General features: G+C 34.4%; 1 protein-coding gene across 2 annotated transcripts in view; it reads right to left on the reverse strand.

The window, feature by feature from the left end:
- LOC140153139 (uncharacterized) overlaps positions 1-21,430 on the reverse strand; it is a 61,967-nt gene that overhangs the window by 19,312 nt on the left and 21,225 nt on the right. For both annotated transcript variants that reach the window (XM_072175787.1, XM_072175795.1), the window contains exons 4-6: positions 4,503-4,733; positions 3,453-3,569; positions 2,584-2,700 (exon numbers count right to left, since the gene is read on the reverse strand). In XM_072175787.1, the coding sequence (XP_072031888.1) occupies positions 2,584-2,700; positions 3,453-3,569; positions 4,503-4,733 (465 nt within the window). The remainder of the gene's footprint in view (positions 1-2,583; positions 2,701-3,452; positions 3,570-4,502; positions 4,734-21,430) is intronic.

Consider the following 21,430-nt stretch of genomic DNA (forward strand, 5'->3'; position numbering starts at 1 on the left):
AAAAATTGGGCGATTTTAGTCTTTTACTAATGCGATCGAGCGGGCAAACTATTAAATTAAGATGGCCTCAACCCAAAATATTTCCGATTCAACATGCACATTCTGATTCAACATGCACATTCTGTTGATAAAATGTATAGGTATTGATCAGATATTAATGATTTGTGCAGAACTAATTCAAATCCCTATTTCCAGGTTCTGCAGTGCATATAATGTTAAACCTAAACCTGCTCTTCCTCTACTTCAACTTCAAGCCACCATGGCATATACCCTAGCCACCTTTTGAAGCCAAGCTCGCAACATTTGCCCAACGTGCAGTTCTTCACTTTGTTCATGGAAGCTGAAATTGTGCACACATGCTCATTTATGACATACCACCTATACCCCCATGCACACCACCACCACACCCTATGCACACAAATATCATAGTAACATATCCTTTCCCTTTTATGGCTTGTTTTTGTTTATATATTGTTTTGGTTCTAGTTTTGGAAATAATTTTTATAAAATATTATACTTGTTGGTTTGGCTCTCCTTGTGTCACCAACACATTTTTTTGTCCGATACTATTACTAAAGTTTGATCGGCTTATATAAGGCAGAAATTATTTGGCTTTTGTTACTGCGCGCGTCAATAAAGTCCCAACTCACGCTCGCGTAAATTCACATTTATTAAATGTAAATTTAAAGCGTGCGCCAGTCACGCATTACGCAATGCACAACTAGCGTAAGCATTGTGCCCAACTACGTGCATGCCATTCTATATCAATACACAGTGTTATGAGTCTTATTTTTTCCGCCTTATATAAACCAAACAAACTTTAATGAGTATTTAATTCTGTAATGTGCACTCATTTACATAATGTAATCAATTGTTAAATTGTAAATAAGAATTTGTATTTCATTAGCCTGTGCAATACTATGTTTTTTATTTGTACAATGTTGATAAATCTGAATAAATCTGAATTTAATTGAATCCATATGTGCACAAACACAAAATAGTATGCACACAAGCTTCTCTTTAACATGTCTTCTGTCTATGCTCTAACACGCACACACACTATTAAAAAAAAATATAAAAATTACCATATCCCTGCTATTACTAACACTTATCGGGTCTTGAGTCTTACATGCCGATGCAACCAAAACCAATTAAAAACATTTTTGCTGAGCTCCACTGGGACACAGACACTAAATTACATATCGGTATCTCTTTAAATCTCAATGTTTACGCTCACTGCATTTTGCACTAGCAATCCAATTGAGCTTCAAAACTAAATTAAAATATGCTGTTTCACCTGCATAAGATCGAACACAAACCAAGGCTAAAGAATATATGTTTGTGTTAGTCATGTGCACATTGGTACAATATCTTAAGCGGAAAAAGTTTACACCATGTTCCATTTACAGTGTGATTCTAGCAGAAATGACAAATTAAATTAAGTAGCTCTTAATCAGAATCCTCACATATAAATGGTGCAAGGTGTGGTGTTTGTAGTGGTGCAGTCATGGGGGGGGGGGCAAATTGCCATGGACATTTTCCTGGGAAAAATAGGGATGAAAAAGATAAAAATGTCATTAGAATTACTAAGAATAGGACAAAAAAATTGACAAATCTGGAAGAAACTGACAAAAAAGTGTGACTGACCAAAGGAAAAGAAAAAGGGCAAGGAGCCCATTTCCATCAAAATTCACCCCGATCATGGACCAAAATAGTGTAAAATACAAAATTGTCACAATATAGCCATTTTCATCACGATCATGGGCAAAAATAGTGTCAAATTAGGCAATAGTTTCATACACTAAAATATATAGAGTCTTAAGGCGTTTGCTATCATGTGATCATAGCTGACGTCTCTTAGATACCGTACCATCCAAACATTCATATTGGTTGTTAATTTGATTGCACCATGCTTCATTAAATCTGTTATGCAGTAGGAAGGTCCCTGTAGTGCTGCAGTCTGATTTTCATTAAAATTTATCCGCCAAACCACTCTTAATACTCTATATCATTCATTCAAAATGCACACACATTCCTCTACCTACGCCTGCCCCGACCACTGACATTATTGCTTTAAAACCGAGGATGTCTGGATTGACATTTAATCGACAAACCCAAGGACCAAAATTTTGTGTATGATACACAGCCAAGGTCAATATGTTTATTGCAAGATACAGAGGACATATCTCAAAAATGCATTTGGTACGCAATTGCGACCTACTGCAGATTGCAAACTGTGTTCATTTGCAGTTAGGTCTTCGGTTAAATAGTAAAAAGTCTTGTGTGTGTTCTTGGGCCGGGTCCTTCGTGTCCCTACTTATTTGTTCATTCATTCATTCATTCATTCATTCATTCTTTCTTTCTTTGGTAGAATTATTGACATATAACCTGCCTTTATAATTCATCACCTTACAATCCCAGCTTACAATTTGCAAAGATAAATTTTAAACATACTAATTTAATTTCTAAGATTCCCTTTTAATTGCAATCACCTATTAAAATTGATCAAATGCAATACCAACACTGCCAATAATAAAATCATGTGACTCCTATATCATGCAACTTTCCCGCCAAGTGACTTACTTTCTCTAATTTCACAGAAGTTGCCTGAGTATCCCAGACTGCATTCACAGAATTGAGTGTCATCTGCTTCGTAACAAATACCTCCATTGTGACAGAAATTTGAAGCACATTCTGAGGCTGTGTTAAGAGAGAAACAGGTCAAAGAGAGATATTTAAAATAAAACGAATTGAAATCTGTACAAGAAGGAATACTCCATAAAAGAGTTAAATTACTATGAAGAGTGTACAATAAAGAACAAGTATCATTGATACATGTAACGCTATGAGAAATTAGGTGTATAAAGTCCTATACACAGGGGCCAAACCAAAGTAATTTTTATTCCTCTCCTTCAATGTTGAAGTATACGAACAGAGACCTGTTGTTGCCTTTTCACAACAAATCCCTAGACATGGGGTTATGTTTTTTTCAATGAAAATCCTTATACATGGGTCCATGTTCTGAAAAATTGTGAAAAATGGCAAAAATGGAATAGTTTATTACAAGAAATTCTTTAGACATAAGTCCACCTTTTAAAATAATCAACATAAAAGAGCCAATATTTGTTGTTTTTTTCCCTAGAAATGGGATAGGGGTTTGACCCCCATCAAAAAATAATTATTTTGCATCAAAGGTTAAATCCAAAGACCATAGACATTACAAAGATTTTATGTGCTTTACATAATCAGGAAAATTAGGTCTATTATTCGGTACTCCAATTGATGCTTTCTCCAAAACTTCCATGTGTTCAGATCTAATAGAAAACATTTACTTTTGAAAAATTTTCTTCACAAACCTAACTTAACCCAACCCTAATCTTCATCAGGAGGAGAATATACAGTAGTACATTTGAATTTTGATTTCTAGGATTGTGACCTATTACCATGGTTACCTTGACAATTCTCTCCTCCAAAGCCTTGTGGACAACTGCAGGTGTAGCCAATATTTGTGTCTGGCGCCCTCTCACATTTACCACCATTCTCACAGGGATTGGCTGCTGTACAGATATCTAAAAGTATTTGAAAATAAATCCATCAGATTGATAATATTACATCTCTATGTAACATTTTCCATGCATTCTAAAAATGAATGGGTAAAAAGAGTACTTTTCATGTGCTAGTTAATACTTTGTGACATCCTAAAAAATAGTTAATAAACACCTAGCACTTGGGAGTGAAATTGTGTCAAATGCATGAGCCCCGAAGGGAGGGGGAGTGCATTAGAGTATCAATATCTCAGTAAAAGTGCATTATTTTGTACTGTTTCTTAAGCAACAAGTAATATGCATTTATTAACCTATTTCATACACAAGAAAAACAGGTCTTGCTATTTTTATAACAAAATTATCCCTTAAAATGTTGGAAAATAGTACCAAATATAAATGCATCAACCTATGCATCAACCCACCCGAAAAATGAATCATTCCTACATGAGTACGACACGAGCATTTGCAAAAGCACTGCACGTAGTACACGGAATACACATTATACACAATCAATGCACTCTGCATACCGTATTTCGTCAAAGAAACGCCCCGGGGGCGTTACATTTTCCCAGGGGGGGGGGGGCGTTTATTAGAGGTCATTTTAGCACGACAATTCCGTTAAAATCATTAGGTAAGCTTAAAAGTCACACTAAAATGATGAACTATGAACTTTTGACACTGACTTTTGGTTCACTTCCGGGTTGCCGATGCAGATTTTCGCCATTTATTGCTGCTATTATCAACCATGTGAGCAACTTGGTAAGCTTACTACACAAGATAGCATGGAAATATCAGAATTTTTGAAACATCTTGGTTGAAAAAAGTGGTGGGGGGCGTTTATTTGAGGGGGGCGACTATTTGACAAAATACGGTACTTTTCTAACCACTTTTCTGATTGGCTGCTTTGATATAGGAGTGTATGAAGAAAGTGTACAAGTTAAAATTTTGCAACCTCACCTTTATCACAATTTTCTCCGGTAAAACCAGCTGGACATCGACATTCAAAACTTCCAATAAGATTGACACAAGTCTGCTTACTGTTGCAACGGTCATCTTTAATACACTCATTATCATCTATGTTACAGTTGCTCCCTTTCCAGCCCATATAGCACATACATGTATATGATGACGGGTTAGTGCTGTGGCAGAGACCATGGACGCAAGGCTGAGATGCACAGGCTGTTTGCTCTGAAATTGAAAAAAAAAGAGAATTATACAATTATATTTTTATACATTAGAATTTCAATACTAATACTGTCAACTCAGCTGGAAATTTAAAGTAAGTTCAAATCACCTTGCCATACAGCATAAATCTGAAGCTTACGAAATACTCAATTAAATAATAATTAAGCAATTCTGATTGACATGACATATCCAACTAAATTTTTCATTAACAAATTTTGATTCAAATATCAATATTAATAATGCATTATTCTGAGCTTTTCATCAACAAATTTTGATTCAAATATCAATATTACTAATGCATTATTCTGAGCTCAGTGAATTGACAGTGGTACATTTTCCATGAATTCTATAGCTCCTTTGAGAAATAAAAGCAAGTTCACTGGCCTAGCTGATTCAAGACTTGGAAAAAAAAAAGATTTTCAGATCATGATCAATTTTTGTTAGCATTTCCAGATTTACATTTTCACAATATAGACTAAAAACACCACTCTTTTGTACTCCTTTGGGCTTGCTCTCGAAAATCGCTCACAGGAAACCACTTTGTGCTCCCTACAGATTCAGTTTTGCAAATAATAACTAAATGAACTTGAATGGTGGCTCATCACATACATAATTTTCTTTTGGAATTATTGTGCAGTTTAAACAATCTGTGTTCAAACAGTTTTTATCGTAGTTTCGGGACAGAAAATCGTTGGGATTTGGGAACCAAAGCTTCAGTATGTTTTAAATAGTAGACTTGAAGATAAAAACATTGGGACCTGAGACCACATCAGACACACCAAATTGCATTATTCTGAAATCAAAAATTTAGATTTTTTTAAATTTGCGATATATTAGGTGGGTTACACTATAGCCCTTAACAACACTTACAGTCTATGACCCAGGTCTATGACAACACTCCTTTGAATTGAATGCATTACAATTTATGAAATCAACCTTGTGGTGTGCTGTTCATCAGGAGTCTCTTTATCTCAGTATGAAACCCAAATATCCTAGGGCAGTACGACTTAGTAAGCTTATATCTACTCAAGATGGTTAACTATCATTTGGCATATACTTCAGTAGTTTCTAAACTAACACTAGATAACAAGGGACTGTCTGACAGACGCCAGGTTTGGGTAGGCATAAGCTAAAGGTATACCTTCTATGATAACTTGGAAGCTTTAAATCTTGTCAGCCTTTGTTACAAACTGACAGATCCAAACGCATATCATGTAGTACTATTAAATTTCAATACAATAATCTGTAGATTAAAATTTTCCAACACCAAAAAGGTTGCGTGCTACAACAATGCTGATGTAGCCAACAGATAAGATAGATTCTTTCAGTATTATACAAGGGTCATTCAAAAAGTTCTACCTCCATCATCTCAGTTATCTTACGTGCTAGGAAATTGAAAAAAAAAATCACATTTTCATCAAATAACTTTTCTATTTTATTTTGCAGTCAAGACTTAAGAATATAATCATGGGTAATTTCAATAGCCTAAAACGTAAGATAACAGAGATGTGATAATGGAGGTAGAACTTTTTGAATGACCCTCATATGTAATTTGTAAGCACATTTATAACTGTAACAACAGTGTTAATGAAGAATAAAATAAGCCCTCATATAGCACGTATTATAGCCACAACATGGTAATGTGATATTTTGAAAAAAAAGTGTCTCAATAAAACCAAACATTTGCAGTCAACTTATATATGACAAAAATCATAGCCACTCGACACTCGTGAGTTGATTCTGTTACAATCGCGATGTTACCATGGGAAGACACTGAATCTATCTCATAGAGGTATCCATGGTATAACATGGCACAAATGACCCAAAGGCTGCACGATATTTCCATTGTGTTTCCGTACAAATCCTATTCAATTTCATCTTTTAATTACATGGGACACTGAGTAATCTATCGCTTTAACCCTCAAGGTGTTTTGATAATCCTATCTAGTCGTCAGCTTTCTTGTCATATCACAAGAATTCACAGTCTCAATAGTCTACCCTTTCAAATAATTATCGAAATGTTCAGAACCAGAAAGCCGTAACTCACTATGACCAGCTCTCACAAAATGAGCATAAAGTTGGCTCCTTGCTTTGGCTCCTTCATAAATCAATATTTTGTTTTCTATGTATTTTGTCCTGATTAATTGGACTGTATCGTCTATAGTGCCCTGGCGACTTTATGCTCATTTTGTGGGAGCAGGTGATTGTGAGTTGAGGCTTTCTGGCTCTCAACCTTTGTTATGTTGCTTGATATGCAATTAAGTTTCTTTACTTTCAGACTCAGATTATTAAAATTATTACTTTGTATTGTGGCCAAGGTTTAGGAATCGTGATAAAATTATTATAAAATTGTTGATTAACTTTGATATGATGGAATTGTTGATAATCATTGAATTACTCCTTTAGTCTCTAAATAAAGACTATACATTTAAAACAAGCTGTACTAACAAGCAAGTAGGAATTCAATTTACAAATGGCAGTGTGCAAATTTGGAAACATCATAAAAATAGATTCATGTCCATATAATCTTAATCACAAATAGAGGAACAGTTTGATCTTTCAGACACAAATTATTATTCATTTTGTATTTCTGTACAAACTTTGGATCATATTTATTTAGATGATGATAAAATCGTTGAATTGGTTATTTTTCTTCTAAATAAAGACAAGCAGTAACATAAATTTGTAAGCTGTACTAACATAGAGCAAGAAGTATTTAAAATTATAAATGCAGCAAACTTGCAAAACATCAATTTGAGAATCTGCGATTGATCCAACCAAATACTTTGATCCAAGCATATGAACTCAACAAGGGCAAATGAGGACAAACTGGTGTAATTGACCTGTCACTAGCTAATTGAGACACCAATTATAGCCTGCTATTTAATGTCATATATCATTTTGATCCTCATAATGACAGATGACTACATCTCATTTGGCATTTATTATTGAGTCACTGTGATTGAGCACTGAGTATGTTGAATGTCATTTCTTCATGAGGCATGCAGATAGCAATTTAACATGTTTAAACTTTAATGTCAAAATGTTTTGTGCGCTCCTTTCAAATAGCGATGAACATGATGAAAGATGCATAGATGTGAATGCCCAATGGATATTATTTGAAATAGGTGTGTACATATCGAGATATGAAGTAGAGGGTTTTATGGGGGTGGGGGAGGCTGATATCTGGGAAAGTACAATTTGACCTGGTAAATAATAGAGGTGATTTGGCAATTTTAACCCATTTGTCAATATTTGGCCACATTTGTACCCCCAAAATATACCAAAATTTCAAAAATGTGTTTCACATCAGTCATTGTTTTACACACAATGGTCCCCAATTTTGGCTTTAATTTGCAAGGACTTGGGAATTTGAAGTCAGTCATTTTTTGTTGAAGTGGAATGAGCAGTGAAAAGATTGTATGGGCAATTCCATCCAAACTCTTCTTTGCCAATGGCATATGGTGTGTGCAATAGTTATGAGCCCTGGGGAGGTTAAATTGGGGGTGGGGTGGGCATGATTTTACCACTAGGGGGCATACAGTTATGTCTTATGTGGCATCTTTAAAATAATACCCCGGTACACTCTAGGTTTTGTAAACCAGTACAGGAACATTAAATTGCACAAAATGTCCTGCTCGTTACACTTGCACTACATAAGGTTTGCAAATTCGAAACCCCAAAATTTGGCATGCATGTGCAAAGGAGTGGTGGGGTAAAGATTTTTTGAAAGGCAGATGGAGGGGGCAAAAAGTAATTTTGGCAAGCCGGAGAGAAGGGCCAAGCAATTTTTGTCATGCCATTATGAAATTTTACCCCATCCCCCCCACTCATAATATTGCGCAGCCCCTAAGTTTTAGTTTGCAGACTGTATAGAGTTTAATATCATGATACAGAGTACGTCCCTGCATCTCAAGAGTACCATCCCTGCATCTTCAACTGATTATGATTCTGCTGAGAGCAATTACATGCAATCACAACTATATTTAAGCTTATTTTTACTAATTATATCTTCATTTGAAATCCATTATGAAGATCACTGTTGCAAATACAGATTTAATTTCATTAACATGTTGAAGGGCTCTTTGAGATTTCACTTCACTCTATCAGAGTCAAACAGAATCAATTTGTGACATAACATGTATCATCATCATAACCCTTCTGCTATACTGCTGTAATTTAAAACCCTTTACTCTGTCGGATATTGTAAAATAGTGTAATAATACCCCATTACCCACAGATCGTCAAAAAACCCCGGGGGGGGGGGTACTCAAGTTTGGTTTTGGTAGGGACGTGCCGCTGAGATTTTGGAAGTAGACCCATAAATATACCAATTTTAAAGAAATTTGGACCCATTGATATACCAAAAGTCAAAATTTTCGGCCGAATTTACCCAAAATTTTCTTAGTTTTTACAAATTTTCCCAAAATTTTGGGAAAATTTTGAAAATTTTGGCTAGATTAAGGAAAAATTGGGCTGTTTTCCGAAAAAATTGAGAAAATTTTGAAAAAAGGACCCATTCATATACCAAAATAGGCTTTGAAAAAGGGTCATTGATATACCAGAAGGCTGAAAATGCTACCCATGTTTATGCACGTCCCGTATGGTCATTTGTACTGAGTACCCCCGGAAAAAAACAAGATGATCTATGATAATACCTACATGTAGCGATATTACAGTCTGAATAACATCATGGCAAAGATATAGCTAAATCTGATGTATTTTTGTCTCATTGGAATATTTCCAATATATGAGTCAAGTATGACATATATCTACCATCCACAAACTAAAAAGGTCAAGAGTCTTACAAAATGCAATTATAAAGTTCCACTTATCTTCAGTTAGTCATATTGACCACTTGTATAACATTTACAAAAGCAGACCTAATTCAGGTTTGAATTGAAGGCCTATAGACCATAATAGTCCTACTTCAGGGCCTACTTTATATTAACCTATATATATATTCCAGATGAGTCTGTTCAGTTCCATAATATGTTGTGCACAACAAAATGAACCAACACCCAATAACACTTTTAAATGAGACTACATATATTGGAATGACCCCGGCGAATAATCCCGGTGGGTTCAGTTTGTATTTAAAGGTAGGACGTATGACCGTTCCAGGATTTAAAAATGACCCCTATTTCACGGGGAATCGAGGACATTTGCAGCAATTTTACCCCCTATTTTGCGCGAATCAAGAAACCAAATACCTCCCTTATTTTTATCATTTTGAGGACGCATTTTCATTTCACCCCCTTATCATGAGGAATCGAGGACATTTTTCCGAAATAAATACCCCTAATTTTACCATTTCAAGGACGCTTTTGAATTCCCCCCCCCTATTTCATGGGGAAATGAGGACAATAATGAAAACTGTAGCGGTAAAACGCGGACGAAAGTTCAAGAAATACACCCTATTTTTCATATCAAGGACAATTTTGCTCCAAAGCACCCCTAATGTGGACAATTGTGAACAATTTTGTCCTAGAAAATTCCGCGGACATTTCTTGAAAAGTACCCCTAATTGGAACCATCATGCGTACACATTGTCAGTGAAGACTGAACCCACCGGGCGAATAATTGGGTACCTATAACATTTCACAAGAAGTCTTTGTATCATAATGTATGTAAGGGGCTAAACACACATTGAACTGAAGTAATTCCAATACGGGATCAAAAAAGTATCAGAACACCTGACTTTCTTTCTGCAAGTCCCAGTCAGGGATCAATGCAATATGCCATCTTCTCAAAAGGACCATTTTCACACTGTTTTGTTCACATAAGGGATCAGCTTTGGAACCCATTTTGTACTTGCTTGAGGACCCAATCAAATGTACAGATGATATTTTACTTTTTTTTAAATGGTATATATTATTTATTTTGCTTTATTTGATCAATTTAAACTCTACATCCAGTACATGTACCGTAATATTAATCATTGTCCATCGTGCTAAACCACATTAGCCACGAGTTCCTCCTCAAACCAATTTGGTTTGTTATTTGTACACAAGCAAATACTGAATGGTATAATCATATGGCTTTAGGTCAATATAATTTGGCCTATTAGCAACTAATTTCTGTAATATGTGACATGATCAAGGGAAATGAGTCGGATGTCGCTAATATTGATTTTGAGATATTGGCAAAGAAAGTGTTAAAATTCTTTTGTTTTATATTGTTTTCAGCGATTGATAAATTGACATAACTTCACACAAAAAAGTCGTATCAACATGGGGTTTTCAGTTTCTGAAAGCTCTAAATGTCCTCTTTAGAATCATGTGTAAAACTCATTTTCGACCGGGGCCGACATGTGACTCATTCTCCTTGATCATGTCACATATTTAGGTCAATTGTGTCTAATAACTGATTTCATTGTCCATTCATTCTAATTTTATTGTCCTTGACACCTTACATCTCTGCAGACTGCAATATCCTGTAAACTTCCTCCTCTGTCTGTAGACCCTAGCAGTGCTAGAAGGGGTCTACATGGTCTATGCTCTGTCTAATTTCCAATTAGACAAGATCACACCACATTATTGTTAACAAAATAGGCCTACATGTCTATTTTTAAAATCATACAATATCATAGATTCTAATATAAGCAATAATTTTTAAATTACTGACTTTTACAAAGGATAAGGCTATAGGAGCCTAGGATTTTATTTTTTTACGTGAGGAATGCACAAAATGTGGTATGGACTTATGTTCATTTGCAAGTAATTTTATCAAGCAATCCGTATTGACATTTGGGACTTTTTTGAATATTTTTGACAATATGCTCTTTCCTGGCATGCCAATCTCTCTATAGAAACAGGGTCTTACTATAAGTATAAAGACCCAAAAATGATCCTGCAGCAAAAGTGTGAAAAAAATTAAAATTGTGTATAAATTGCCTGAAAGTGAAGAATAAGTCATTAAAATTGACATTAGGTATTTTTATAATGAACAACTTGTCAAAAAACAAGGAAAACAGAAGTATTGACAAAATTGAAGTCCCATTCAAATACATATAGCTAATTTCTCATGCCTTATTTTGTCTTAATACATGGCTTTCGGCTTAACCATTAGCAGGCTATACCACATACGATTGTCCATAGATTCCTTCCTTGGGGTAGGGTTGGTCGGTCCGATTGGTTAAACTTTAAAACAATAATAAAAAACGTCAGAGCCAAAACATGTTTGCCTAATAATTAGCTTAAAACAAATAGCCCAAATAGGTATGAATTGGGATATTTCTCTACTGTATACTACTTCATTCATATTTCAAAAAAAGTGAAGAAACTATTTTAAGATGCCGATTAGGGCTGGTCGGATGAGAACAATAAAACAACTTTTTTTGTCGCAATATTAGTAGGGATGCCCACTCTCAATACAGTTTCCACTAGAACGATTTTTTTTTTTTTGTTTGCGTGCACTCACACACGTATTGTCTATGGAGAAACTTATCGATACAAGAAATCCCAGGCATGTTAAATGGCGTACATACTTGTTTTGATCCAAATGTAGGCCTATATCAGGGTGTTTCAAGAAATTCCTGATTCCACCAGAAAACATTCACCAAACTTTTTCCTGTTTGGTCAGTAAATAGAGAGGACCTTCCTGCATGAAGAGATCAACTTTTTTTAATGAACTAGGTTGAAGTGACACCATTCCGTGCATCAGGTGTTCAAACGCAATTATCTCCGAATTTGGAGTGAATCAGACAAGCAAACTTACATACTCATAAAATATAACTATTAATGAAGACAAAATGTGTAGGATGTTAAGAAATTTAAGAATGTTTAAGCCTACATGGGCCATCTCAAATCATGCACTTCCCGTGCACTTCTCACTACCATGTCCATTTCATAGGGAGTATAAAACCGGGGACCATCATGGCTTCCATGCACACAGTGTATTGCTCAATGTAGTAAAGATAACCTTTGAGTTGGAGCAAATTTCTCAAAATTGGTAGTGATTAATGTTACCAAACTTATGCCATGATGAAATATAATAATTTTTGAAGATAAAATGTGCTGACCTTAAAAGATTGAACAATGTTTAAGACTACCGCTTTTCATTTGAAATAATGCACTTATTGTTCATCTCCTCTATGGAGATATTTTCCATGGCGGCCATCTATGATCATGCTTGAGGTTTCAACAAACAAACCATGGGTTTTGAGGTCTTATAGTTTTTGTTGTATGTCAACAAAATCGATTAAATTTTCAGGATGATCTTATTTTCATGTTGTTATAAGCAAATATAATGTTCCAGATAAGATAGTTAATAAATACATTAAGAAAAAGTACCTTAAAGTTGCACTTTCTGTTAGTATTCCTTTTTGGACTTTAACTTTTTAACATGTTCTAGCAGCCCTATATAAAACCGTGACACTCGAAAGGCCATATCTCTGGAATGAAACGTCCGATTAAGATTATTTAAACGCCAAAATGTTTCTTTCATCAATTCCCATCCAATAAGTTAGGTCTGAATCAATTTAAAAGTACTTCAATTTTTAGTGGACATGCCTAATATTAGGCTATAAATTATGGTTAAAATCAATAAATTGTACTTTATTTGCTGCCTGAACTTGCATTTTTATCTTAGCCCTAAATATAGCCCTGAATCAGGTCAAGTGATCAAGATGATGTTGCAGAGTAAATGGTTAAACGGATAAAATGAGGTCGGGTGATGAATGTTAACTTGATAATGAAGCTGCGCATTCAAATTCAAAACCTTTTGAGTGTTGAAAATATGTTGCCAAAAATAGAAGCATTATGATGAGCAAATTGAAGCCACAAAAAGCCTTGGGAGTTATAATTATATCTATATTTAAAACTATTTGATTCAGGCATTCTATTAGGCTGAACAAAAAAAGCTGTCTCAAAGCCCATGGCAATTTCAAAAACTAATGCGGAATGCGGTTTTTTTCAAAGATTTTCATTTTCTTTAAAGATTTTTTTAGCACTTAAATTTTGAATTAAGATGCCATTTTTGAGTGTTCGAAAGTACACAGCATAAAATTGTTGTTGATTTACACATTTGGGGTACAAGTATGAATTGTTTTATACCTAAACAAAGCAAGTATCGAATCAAGTAAATTTTCTTCCAAATTTGTCTCAGAATTTCATGATTTTACGGCAAAAGAAAAAAGAAAAAAAGAGAAAGAAAAAGGAAATAAAAAATGAATTTGTCATTTCAGCTGACATGGACATTGCTAAAGAAAAACGAATGTGTGCTGCGGCTTTGAGACATAGCTTTTTTTTAAGTATTATTAAAATTTTTTTGCTTGATTATGATATTGCGCATCTCTTCTAAAAATATTGTATCCAGCACTATCTTGAACTTTTGCATAGAGAGATATTACAAATAAGAAATAAAAAAATAGTGAATGTATTTTAGTTAAAGTTCAATGGTACATTCAATGACATTAATGAAATTTAAATAAAAAAGACAAATTATTGAAAGTGAAACATTTTGTTAACAACTTTTTGTATCTTTTTGTTGTTGTCATGTTTGTTGCAAAGATGATCTTGTTTAGATTTAAAGTCAATCTTTACATTTTAATATCCAGACAAGTAGGGCAATGCCCCAGGCAACATGTACACAGCCAAACTGAAAATATGATTTTTAAATGAAAGCTTGCATGTCAGATACCCAGTGCTGTATGGTGCGACCATTTTAGTTGCATTGGCGACTAGATTTTTTCCAATGCGACTAAACTTCCAATCCCTTGCGCCAATGGCGACCAACTGTTGAAGCTTTTAATCGCCAGCAAATAGGATAGGATAGGTCAAAAGTTTTGATTGTTTTAAGTACTCAAGATGGCATCAAAGTAAAAAAGAACTTTGAATTTGATGAACCTTGGGAACAAGGAGAAGGAGGATGAAACAATAAAATCAAGTAATCCAACAGCTACTAAATACTAATACTATTAATGATGCAAGGTATATAGTGGTGTTATGTAAAGTCATGGAACTGGAAATGAAAGTAGCCTAAAAAACTTAAAATTGAACGTAGATTTAAACCATTGTGGCAGAATGACTTTGAGCGGTTGGAGTTAGGAGCCACTGGCTCCTCAATCAGTTTTTGCACCATACAGCACTGCAGATACCATTGTCTTGATATAAGTGCAAAGAAAATATTTCTCAAATATTCTTATCACAATTATTCTTTGATATTGACATCAATCTGCAATACAAATCCTGCCTATTTTGATTCATTTCATTTACCCTCAGTTGCAGTGAAACCAATCAGTATCTGAGCTTATTTGGATGAAATTGTCATTTGGCAGCATGTCACTTATGTGTATACTTTAATCAGTACTCTCCTACAAAGATGTGTTCATATGTATTGATCTTTTCTTTGAGTGATTGCTCTGAAACAAGACTGATTCATACTCCATATACAAGAATTTTGTTCAATTTTTAAGTCATTTTTATCTTTGAACAATTTTGTTGCTGACAAAACAAGTATTTGACATCATATAGCCTATTTGGTGGTGATAGCATTCAACATCTAGAATATTTGATGGCTAATACTTTTTCATCAACAAAGATTTGTTAGAAGATAAAAATGACTTGAAACAGATTGAATGTTGACATCAAATTATAAAGGTCTGAACCAGGCCTCATCTTCAGTAACATAATATGATTTTAAAGCAACAGTTTGACAAGTTTGATATGATCAATGATCTGGAAGGAGTAACTGAAACTCATTAAACAGCTATACAAACAGATGCAGTACCTCAAGATTTCATATCAAAATGCTGACTATTCAAAAGGATTACTCCAAGTTCTGTTGCCTGCTTTTAATCTTTGTCAAAAACTGACAAGTAGCAATGTTGATCTGTCGATGAGCCGGCAAAAGTATTGTGACCAATCACAGACGAGCACTTGGTAACACCGTAATATGGCAGAGTTGCACACATAGTGCCCACAAACATGACAAAACAGAGAAAACATCCTGTCTTTAATCCATTTGTTTTGATATACTTGTAACATCTTTATAAGATGTGGCAGATCTGTGGACTCAATTACATAGGCATATATATAATAAAGCTGGATGGATGACAAGGCAATGTAATTCAAGCAGGTTTGATTGGGCATTTCTGTTTATTTCTCTCGATTGCATCTTTACTTCTTCATGCTCATCTCAAATATCCTAATATGTTCTATATCCTAACTGTTCAGTAGTCAAACCATTGTGGACACCATCAAGATAGACAGATAGGCTGAGCATTTACAGCTGAAAATTGTGATATTTGAATAAAAACGGAAAATTATGATTTAAAAAAAATTTCATTTTGCCAAATTCAAAAGTATAATGCACATACTTTGGTTAAAATAACATATAATTATGTCACCTCAAATGTACCTGTTATGATACCGGGTAGTATTCTAAATGCAGTGTATTATTATTAAATATTTGTTTTTAATAATGGTAACATTAACCATTTGTTTCAGATAAAATTAAAGCAGAGAAATTGAAAAATTGTGATATTTGCTATATTTTAATGCCAATAAATTATGACTCTGAAAGCTCTACAATGAACACTCCTTCTCACATCTTGAGGTGCTCACCATAGTATTTTTAATCATGCTATCTTCAGTAGATAGCAGGTATTTGCACTTTGAAATTCTGCCTCAGAGCAACTTGAACAAGTTTGATTCCAAACTTGAACAAGTTTGATTTTCAAAATAAGTTAAATTACATGCAAAACATGCAAAAATTTCTTTAAGAAATATTACAGTATATATACAGTATACAATATATACTGCGCCAATAAAGTATCCTTACACTTGGAAAAATAATCACAATTTCAAAACTGGACAATATTGGGTAAAATTTGTTTTTTAATAGATGCACTATCTAATCCTGCACATTATGACACCACATTGAATCCAATGTGACCTCAAGAAGTAAAGTTACAAGCAATTGAATAGACGAAGGTCCAGTTTTAAAAGTGACAAACTGGCCTATACAAGGCATAAAAAAGATTACAACAAGCGAAACAAAGAGACAGCACAGTTTCTTCAATGAAGCGTTATTTAAAGAAGTTTTAATTTCAGTTTTTACTTCTGTGTACTTTTCATAACTTTCATTTTATTTGTCAGTTCGTTTATTTCAGTCTTCTTTTGTTCCTTTTGTTTTAAATTAAAGCCAAATGCATAAATTAGCCATTCACCACACTCAAACCAGATGTCTAGTCTGTGGAGTTTTGAATAGGCCAGTTTGTCACTTTCAAAACTGGACCTTCGTCTAATCAAATGCTTGTAACTTTGCTTCTTGAAGTCACATTGGATTCAATGTGGTGTCATAATGTGCAGGATTATCTAGTGCATCTATTAAAAAACAAAATTTACCCCAATTTTGTTTAGTTTGGGAATTGTGATTATTTTTCCAAGTGTAAGGATACTTTATTGGCGCAGTATAGTATTATGCATGTTTGAAATTGAACCAGCTATTAGTGATTTTAAAGTGGTAATAAGAAGACCTTGTTCCTCGCCATATCTTCATGACAGCATTGCCTGGAGGTTAACATGATATGGACCTTTGAACTCGTTCACATCACAACATTTCTTCATTCGATGAAGAATAGTTATAATCGTCATTAGTCAATGAAGTGTGCATTCACACCATGCTTAATGAATATTGAATGAAGAAACAGCTCCATTATTGTGTTACAACTTGAAGGTTCCCGTAGTGCTGCTATGACTCAAGTTTGGTGTTCATATGAGACCAAATTTTAACCAAAAGTCTTATATTTATGGTTGACACACAGACATACAAATTGATCATGCTGCCATAAGGTCTCTCCTTCGGAATGCCTAAAAATATCCTCTTAGTAGGACTACTAGAATCTTAACATTCATATGTAACTATGGCAAATACAACAGATGTGCCTTGGGGTTATTTTCATGACACTCTGGGTGAATTTGATATTTGTAAATATCCGCATTGGACTTATTTGTGCCTCCTTTAGCATTTGCTATAATCTTTCTGTGCACACATCAGATAATGATTAATGAGATATGCTATACATTATACTTGGTCTTTTTTTTTTCAGTATAGCATGCTCAGGCTTGTACCCCATGACTTTTGCATTTATTTTGAATAGTAAAACATGATAAAGTGGTCCATTTGTTAATTTGTCTTTCTAATTAGACCCTGGACATTTTTACACTGTCTTTACCCCCCGCACACTGGCCTGATCCTGTTTGATATTCAGATCTCACCACATGCTAAGAGTAAGATACTCAGCATAATATGCTATCTTCAGTAGATAGCAGATATTTGCACTCTAAAAATTCTGCTTCAAAGCAAACTTAAACAAGTTTGTTTTCCCAAATTGTGTTCAAAATAAGTTTATCACATACAAAATATTTTAAATATTAATGAATTAGAGAAATATCCCTTAATTTAACATGCCATGCAGCACAAGGAGCATGCATGTTTGAAATTGAATCGGTAATAAATGATTTCAAAGTGGTGACAAGGATATCGTGTTCCATCATCATGTCTTCATGACAGCATTGCAACTCTGAGGTTATTAGCTTTAGCAGGGTGATATTTTATGGACATACGTTGTCACAAATTATTATCTTATTAATGAGATTCCATGTGTATTATTTTTTTCAATGCTGTGAGAATTAACAACAATATCATGGAAACTGGCCTGGTGGAATATGTTTGGATGATAGATCTTATATTTCTTGGGCAGATGCATGTTAATAAACCAACATTCTTTCTATGTTAAATTATTGTGAATATGATGAATAGTTCTGAAGCTATAGGTGTATTCATAATGGCTCTGTTACTTTTTGTGAAGGCTTTATTTCAGCTTCAGGAAAGTAATTTCTTTGACACACTTCTGACATGCTGGGAGAGGAGATTAGTTGAAAGATTCCTATGGAAAATGCATTTTTTGAGTGGACCCCATACACCGGTGGGCATGTCTGTCTGGTTTAGACATGGTTGTTGTCAGTTGCAATATAAATCCTCCCAACTTGGATTATACAAATTATTAAAGTATAACTTGGATTTTTTCATACACTGAAAACTGAATATAGCCAGTAAGTGAGATATTTCCATATATGGTACTTTTATACTCTTTTTGTATATTTTCTTATCATTTGTGTGGTTTGCTCTGTACATTCCAAAGGATAGTAAATATGAGCCAAAAATATCTACCCATGATGGCGTGAGTGATTGGCCGAGAGCGGGTGCTGCAACAGCATATCTATATCTATATGCCTGGCTGCTTAGCGTGACAACTACAAAAACATTTGTAGGGAAAACCCCTAATTTAAAATGTTACATCTTATTTTCTTTGACTGTTTCAATGAACAGCAATCACTGAATGTTTGGGTATGTATGAACTGTGTTCATTGATTTAATAGATTTGAGGGTATTATCGCTGTTTGAACTGTGTTCATTGATTTAATAGATTTGAGGGTATTATCGCTGTTTCTGTCCTCGACTCTGCTCTCACCATCATGACTGTAAACGTTAAACAAGAAATCATGTCCTAATTATATTAATTAATGAACCCTACATTTCACTCCTACAACGTGCGAAAAGGAAACCATGCCAAAACAATTTCAGCTACATTATAAATGAAATGAGTGCCTCCCTGGAGTGCCTCATTGTATTGTGCTACGGATTCAATCACGGTTCTTGCCAGTTTCAATATAAATCCCCACTGATATTAAATAGTAACTTGGGGATGAAGATAAAGCAGAGTAGTCGATACTACAAACTGATCTTGACAACGTATTCCGTCAAGGTGGGAATAGAGGCTGGATCACGCATAGCAAAAACTACTATTAATGGAAAGCCAAATTGAAAAACAACCCTATTTTGGAAACACTGAATCATCTGACATTTCAATTGTTAAAATAAAATGATTTTGGTGCACATTTTCTTCAATTAAATATAAAGGTATATAATGTGATGTGATCAAGCTGGGAAAAATTGATCTCAGGATATGATACGGTCATGATAAGTTTATCATTTCTTGATCAAGTAACATCATAAATGTTCATTTCTCAGAAACAAATTATAATAAAATAGCTATAGCATCTACAAAATTAATGGTAAGGTTGACATTGGACTTACTCAACCAATGGCTTTAAAAAAAAAATTTGTATTTCAAAATTTGTTCTACCAACATATTCTGGTGTGGGTTTTTTTGGGTGGGGAAGGTGGGAGTGTTTTGATACCTAAAACAGACTGGTAAAAATTGCAAATGTGCCAACATTCTAGGTTTATAGTACTAAATCATGGTTATCAAATTGTACATAAAAATGGACCATTTTAACATTTAGAAATTTGCCTATATTTTTGACAAGTATTTGTCCTAAATACATTGTCATGTATTCAAACTTGTCTGACAAATATACTTTACCCATTTATTTAGACAACTAACCTAGATATCAAGTTTCATGTATATATTTCAGATAAATAGTGACTGAAAATCAGCATTTAAAACCCACAATATTTTGATCAAATTGATATGCATGAGTTGTTGTAATGGCTTGCATTACCAAGAATATCAAATGTAGCAGTGTGCTATATATGTGACACAATTTTCAAATTAAGTGTCCTGATTTGAAACCCCTTTTCCTTAACCAAACACAAGTTGCTATCTTTATTAATATGCTCGTTTGAAAGGAATAGTTTCATTGCACAGACATTGAAGGATATTTTCATTTCCGTTGGAATCCTTTGACATTTGTAACAAGGCTAATTTTAAGTTGCTGCCAAAATAACAGGTATAAAGTACCTTGCCAAAAGCGGCAGTTAAATTGAATCTCCAGAAGATATCTTACGCTTCCCAGAATCCTTTGCAACATGACATATCACCTCATTTCATCAAATGACACTCCCTCTCATGTTCCCTTTGTTCATCTATAGCTTGAGAATAGACTGGCCAAATAATGGATTCATATAGTCAAGAAAAAAACACAATTTGCAAGATCTGGATAATTATGCTCTCTACATTTGAGGTACATTTCGTCACTCTCGACTTATGCATGCTGCACTAGATAGCAGATCAGTACAGATTATTGAAATGTAAGAAAATGCATTATGGGAAGGGTAAGATATCTTTTATGTTGAATCTCTCTATCAGACTGTCGCTCTTCATCCTACATTTAACTGTTCCAATTGTATTCATCGCTGGTATTGTACTGTGTCATTGCAATAAAGTCAATCCTGTAATAGCTGTTTCATGTTAAATTCCATCGTCACATTCCTCCTCTTGTTTGACATTCTACTTGCAGTGGCAGCAAGGGGGAGGGGTTGGAATGCAGGGAAAATTCCCCCAGTCAGAACTCTATTTCTCCCCAGTTTCCCTCCCCCAGTAAACCCAAAAAATTAAGAAATTTTCCACTTTTTGCTGCAATTTTGCGCGAAATTTGTGTGCCGATGTTGATGCGTCTAATGCACGAGCCCCGAAGGAGGAGTGCATTAGACGCATCAACATTATTTTGTCTAATTTCTCGAGCAACAAGTAATATGCATTCATTAACCTATTTCATACACGAGAAGAAAAAGCACATGATTTTTGCTGTTTTTATAACAAAATTATCACTAAAATATTGGAAAATAGAACCAAATATAAATGCATCAACCCGGTCGAAAAATGAATCAATGTACGCGGAGTGCACACTATACACAATCAATGCATGGTTTGGATTTTTCTAACGCTT

Source organism: Amphiura filiformis, chromosome 1 (assembly GCF_039555335.1).
Source record: "Amphiura filiformis chromosome 1, Afil_fr2py, whole genome shotgun sequence".
In the NCBI taxonomy this organism is placed as follows: domain Eukaryota; kingdom Metazoa; phylum Echinodermata; class Ophiuroidea; order Amphilepidida; family Amphiuridae; genus Amphiura; species Amphiura filiformis.